The sequence below is a fragment of the Lissotriton vulgaris genome, chromosome 1_1 (genome assembly GCF_964263255.1).
Source record: "Lissotriton vulgaris chromosome 1_1, aLisVul1.2, whole genome shotgun sequence".
Taxonomy (NCBI): domain Eukaryota; kingdom Metazoa; phylum Chordata; class Amphibia; order Caudata; family Salamandridae; genus Lissotriton; species Lissotriton vulgaris.
In genome coordinates, this window is record NC_141685.1 from 73,700,128 (window position 1) to 73,706,127 (window position 6,000).

Below are 6,000 nucleotides of genomic sequence, written 5' to 3' on the forward strand. Positions count from 1 at the left end.
AAGCATTCAATACATTTGCTAGTAAGGGGGCCCAAAGATCTACGTTCCCTTTAAACAAATCAATGGGGACTCCATCAGGTCCAGGGGCCTTTAAACTAGTGCTCTGGCAAATAGCTTGTTCCACGTCTGCAGGGGTAAACATTACTTTTAGTGGGAAATTTTCCTGAAGCGGTGAAAGAACCCCTCGCCCCGCATCCATCTCATCTTGTGGGATCGAAGCAAGTGATTCTTTCTTGTAGAGGGAGGTAAAATAATTAACCCAAACATCTTCTGGTATGCCTATTTCCATGGCGTCTACCTTCCTATCCAAAAAGAAGGGGGCATTAATTTCTTTCCAGAACGACGTGTTGTCCCTTAGAGCGCTTGCCTTTATCAGGGCTTCCCAGGCTGCGTTTTTGAGTTCTTTCTGTCTAGTTCGAAGGGTCTGCTTATAAGCCTGTCTCGCCTCCTTAACCAGGCCGCTATCCCTAGGGACGGTCTTTAAGGCCTGTAAGAGGGCTTTGTGTGCTTTAGTACAGGCTCGATTGAACCAGCCATGTAATCTTGTGTCTTCCCCTAACTTTAATTTTTTAGTTAACTTGGCGTTTATTGTGGCTTTAATCCCTTCATACGCCTGTATTATTAGCTCGGGGTTGGTACTTGGTTCCAAACAGGTGGCAAATTGTCTAGATTCTTTCCGTACCAGGTCTTTTAGAAAGTTTGTAGGTTCAAATTTTGCCCATTTAATGGCGTAGCCATTTTTTCTGGCCAGCGCCACTGAATGACCATGAAGTATATTCATAGTACTTGTTTTTTGGGTCCCCGGTTTCCCTAGACTAAGGGAGGTGCTGATAGGAAAATGGTCGCTTATTGCTAGATCCTCCGTATCAAAACCCCCCACCCAGCCTTGATTCCTGTTAGAGACTAAAATAAAGTCAATTACAGTGCCTGCCCCATGGCCAAAAAAAGTTGTCTGGAACGCTACAGGTGGCTGACAGAGTACATTTGCGAAGGCCAAATCCCACTCATGCATGAGTTGATTTAACAGGTTGCCCCCTGTAGAGTGTTCAAAGTGCGTAGTAGGATCCCCTTTTAAGTCAAAGATGCCACAATTTTTTGTTTGACTATAGGGGCATAAGTGGCAATTAAAATCCCCTGCTATGAGTAAGCAGTCTGCCGCCTGCCCACCTTTCTTTAACAGTGAGTCCAACTCCGCTATTAGGGTTTTAACCTCAACTTTTGGCGCGTTGTTATAGAGGTTGATCAGGAAAAAGGAGCGCCCGTTCGATTTAATAAACAGGCCTTGTAATAAGCTCCTTGCGCCTACTTTCGGTCCGCTTGCCTCATACATGCTCTGTTCTATATTACAGAGGTTAGAAGTGAAAATACACAGTCCCCCAGAGCCTCTGCCTCGGTTGCCCTGAATCGAGGGAACATAGAAAGTGCTAAAACCCTCGATGTGGGTCTCATCTAGGTCCCAGCACTCCTGTAGGCAGATTATGTCCTGCCTTTCCATAAAAGTTAGGAATAACTGGTCCCGCATTTTTTTTGCCAGCCCAGCAATATTCCATGATGTTATTTTTAATGAACATTTCCCCTCATTGGGTGGACTGGGTTCTTCCTGACTAGTTAGTGGGACAATGCCCACGGGCAGGGCTCCAATCTCATTATGGATTTGACTCTTAATCTTATCTACTGTGCTCAGATGTGAATGCATACAACATCATTCTAAGATGGGCCGCCACTGTGGAAATACTTTGAAGCTATAGAAAATGATAGTCCTTCTTACATGTCCATAAGAAGGACATGCTAAGTCCTATGCCAATATCTAGATTCCTAGAGTCTTATGCCACAAGGGCCCCAAACACTATCAGTGCACAAAAGGCCCCCGTAATCAAGCCTTGAGACAACATCGAGGGGAACCCTCCTGAAAAAAGACTTAGTTGTGAATAAAACCAGGCACCTCATGAACAATAAGATTTGATTTGTGGCACAACATCCTGATGTCCACCGTGCTGTCTTGAGTCTTCCTGATCCATCTCTTACTCCAAGAGCTGTTCGTGTTCTAACAAAACCTTGACCATATGCATCTACCAAAAGCTGTAACTATATATAACCATATCATATGCGTGCTATGCGAGCGCCCTTTTTCTGTTAAGTTACTCTATGAACACCTTTGCTGAAATAAATAAGATGTGGCGTATTCAAAGGAACTTTTATGCAAAGATCTGTGTATGGTTAAATGTGTCTTAAATATGTCTTCATATGTTTCAATAGTAATAAATGAGATGCTTTTACAATCAACAAAAAATTGTATATGCACGTTCTGGTATTTTCCATTTAAGTAATTTAAATCTCTTTACATCCGACAGAAAACTATCCTTGACTGCACAAAATGTTTAAGAATGATGAAGATAATACTGTAAATCTGCAAAAGCAAAGTCCGAAACATTGAGTTCCAGTATTCAGGAAAACATAAGAGCCCTCAGAGGCAGCCGAACCTGAACATAAACTGACAGATCTTGGAAGTACCGTCAAGGGCAATTTGGTGGTTCTACGAGTCTCAGCTGTGCACTTCCGTGCCCCAAGATGAAGAAATTACCTCTAGAAAATTAAGGAAACACTGATCAACCACTTCTTGTGTAAACATGTCCAATATCAGCTCTGATCATGAGGTGGTTACAGCACTACTTTGCTTCCTAAAGTGATATCGGACCACCATTCAGTGCTAGAGGTGTATTGTAAACTCCTTCAGGCCATTCCACGGCAACCAGCGAAAAGCACAGTTAACTGAAAGTTAAAAGAAATTGGGGTTCTGCTATATAAAACACAGAGTATATTTACCAAGCCTAAAACTGCATCACATAACACACACAGGGGAAAAGCTATACAAATGCAATAAATGTCTGAAGAGCTTTAGTCAATTATCAGGCCTTAAAAAGCATCAGCGAACACACACAGGGGGAAAAAAACATATCATTGCAGTGAATGTGGAAGTAGTTTTACGGAATTATCTAAAGTCATGAGTCATCAGCGAACATACACAGGGGAAAAACCATTCAAGTGCAATGAATGTGGGAAGAGCTTTATATATTTATCAGACCTAAAACTGCATCAGAGAACACACACTGGAGAAAAACCATATCCTTGCAGGGAATGTCTGAAGAGCTTTAGTCTATTATCACACCTAAAACGGCATCAGAGAACACACACTGGAGAAAAACCATATCCTTGCAGTGAATGTCTGAAGAGCTTTAGTCGATTATCACACCTAAAAAAGCATCAGAGAACACACACAGGGGAAAAACCATATCATTGCTGTGAATGTGGAAGTAGTTTTAGTGACTCGTCAACATTAAAGGGTCATCAACGAACACACACTGGAGAAAAACCATATCATTGCAGTGAATGTGGAAGTAGTTTTAGTCACTCATCAACATTAAAGGATCATCAACGAACACACACTGGAGAAAAACCATACCATTGCAGTGAATGTGGAAGTAGTTATAGATCTTCTTCAGGATTAAAGTATCATCAACAAACACACACAGGGGAAAAACCAAATCATTGCAGTGAATGTCTGAAGAGTTTTCATAATTTATCGCACCTAAAGAAGCATCAGAAAACGCACACTGGGGAAAAACCATTCCAGTGCAATGATTGTGGGAAGAGATTTTGTGATTTATCAAATCTAAAACTGCATCAGCGAACACACACTGGGGAAAAACCATACCATTGCAGTGAATGTGGAAGTAGTTTTAGTGTATCTTCAACATTAAGGATTCATCAGCGAACACACACTGGAGAAAAACCATACAATTGCAGTGAATGTGAAAGTAGTTTTAGTGAATCTTCAACATTAAGGAATCATCAGCGAACACACACTGGAGAAAAACCATACCATTGCAGTCAATGTTGGAAGAGATTTAGTCTCTTATCATACCTAAAACAACATCAGAAAAGACACACTGGGGAAAAACCATTCCAGTGCAATGTTTGCGGGAAGAGATTTAGTGATTTATCAAACCGAAGACGGCATCAGCGAGCACACACTGGGGGAAAACTGTAGTGTGGCCCCAAGGGCCACGCTATTCTTTGCTAAAGTTAGCCTTAGCAACTATTTTAGCTGCGTGTCTTTTTATTTTTGCGCACTCTGTATCTTCTTGTGCAAGACGCCTTTGTGCCCTCATGAGCTCATATTGTTATAGTTTGCTCACAGCGTACAAGGTTGAAAATCAAGCCACTGTGCTTTCCAGTTCTGGTCAGTCCGTACTACCTAGACATAACATTAGGCACTTCTTGGCACGATTGAGAAATGCTTGCATTATAGTAACACGCAGCAGCTTCCTCAAGACAGATGGAAGACTAGAGCCTTGCTGAACCTATGATGTAACTTTACTCCTACGTTCTATGGTGAGGGGTTCCCCAGAATTGTCCCAGAGATCTTCTTTTATATAATATACATAATTCTACCAGGGGAGGGTGGTCTAGGCGCTATAGCCGTAATATCCACTGGTCATTCAGAATTATCTCCCCCTTCTTGTTTTATGGTATTGTAAATTTGATCATTGTTTTTATCTTATGTATTATTCTGCTGGTGCTGGCTTGTTTACTGCATTATAGAACAACGCACAGAGTTTGTTAGTTGAAAAATAAACATTTTAAACTTTACATAGACTCTGCATTATTTGGTGTGGACAAGCAAAGGTGAGTGACCAAAAGGGTGTGCATTGCTACCGCGACTCTGAGAGGTCGGGAGTTCCGTGTTCTGGGTTTGTCTAAGCATTAGGTATCTTCGGAAGGTCTGGGGAGCTAATGAGACACTATAGCTAGTCAGTCTAGGGATTGTGGGTTCTTAGGTGTAAGTGCAGTGCAACCAATCTTGCAGCACTCCACCATCAATGAAAGTGTCTATTCTGTGCTATTGTTTATTTCTCTACAGCTAGGAAAAACATGGAATATCAGGAAACCTATTGGGAGACTAGAACAAAGTGGACTAAAAGTAAAGAAACATTGCTGGTTTTTGTTCTGTGAGAGTTTTAACTAAAGAAATCCAAGCACACCTGGCCATGTTACCTGTAAAATCAACACCATGAACAATGCTTGGATTGAAAAGGGTACTTTCAGCTAATTTTAAAGATTAGTACTAAAACATATAAACCCAACACACTCAAAACAATTTAACAAGCACAAAATGAAGATTCTTCAGACCTGGCTGTGGTTTTGGTCATTTTATGCATCATTAATGGTTCCATGACAGCGCCCAGAGAACTGTGTAGAAAAGCAGAAGTGAAAGCAGGCAAATGTGAGCTGCAGCTCTCTGGGTTAACCCTCGCAGTGTGTGACATTTACCTCTGAAGCAGGAGAATGTGAGCTGGAGCTCTCACGGTTAACCCTCGCAGTGCATGACATTTACCTCTGAAGCAGGAGAATGTGAGCTGCAGCTCTCCGGGTTAACCCTCGCAGTGCATGACATTTACCTCTGAAACAGGAGAATGTGAGCTGCAGCTCTCTGGGTTAACCCTCGCAGTGCGTGACATTTACCTCTGAAGCAGGAGAATGTGAGCTGCAGCTCTCTGGATTAACCCTCGCAGTGCATGACATTTACCTCTGAAGCAGGAGAATGTGAGCTGCAGCTCAATGAGTTAACCCTTGCAGTGCATGACATTTACCTCTGAAGCAGGAGAATGTGAGCTGCAGCTCTCTGGGTTAACCCTCGCAGTGCATGACATTTACCTCTGAAGCTCTGATGTAGAACAAATGAGGACACAAAATTCTTCAGCCATGAAAATAATGATTACGTTTTAACTGTGAAACTATGTGACAACAATTGAATTGATGTTACTCTTTTGGTCTGTCCTTACGATGTAGCAACTGTTATACAATTATGTTAAAAATTAGACAGTGCGTCTATATAGAAATAGGCAATGGATGAATGTGGAAGCAGGCCTGTATATCTTCAGTAGGGACCATGCACCAACTAAGTGCTGAATATTGATCATCTCCATCACAATTGCATTG

At 41.8% G+C, this 6,000-nt stretch overlaps 1 protein-coding gene across 3 annotated transcripts in view; it reads left to right on the top strand.

Moving 5' to 3' along the window:
* LOC147737368 (uncharacterized) overlaps nucleotides 1-4,275 on the top strand; it is a 96,395-nt gene extending 92,120 nt beyond the window's left edge. The window contains exon 2 of one of the 3 annotated variants that reach the window (XM_086925885.1): nucleotides 3,249-4,275. In XM_086925885.1, coding sequence (XP_086782011.1) covers nucleotides 3,249-4,048 — 800 coding nt within the window. In that variant the 3' untranslated portion in view covers nucleotides 4,049-4,275. Of the gene's footprint in view, nucleotides 1-2,952 lie in introns of all 3 variants that reach the window. The other 2 variants (XM_086925849.1, XM_086925902.1) reach the window with 2 other exon arrangements.
* Nucleotides 4,276-6,000: the final 1,725 nt, after the last annotated feature.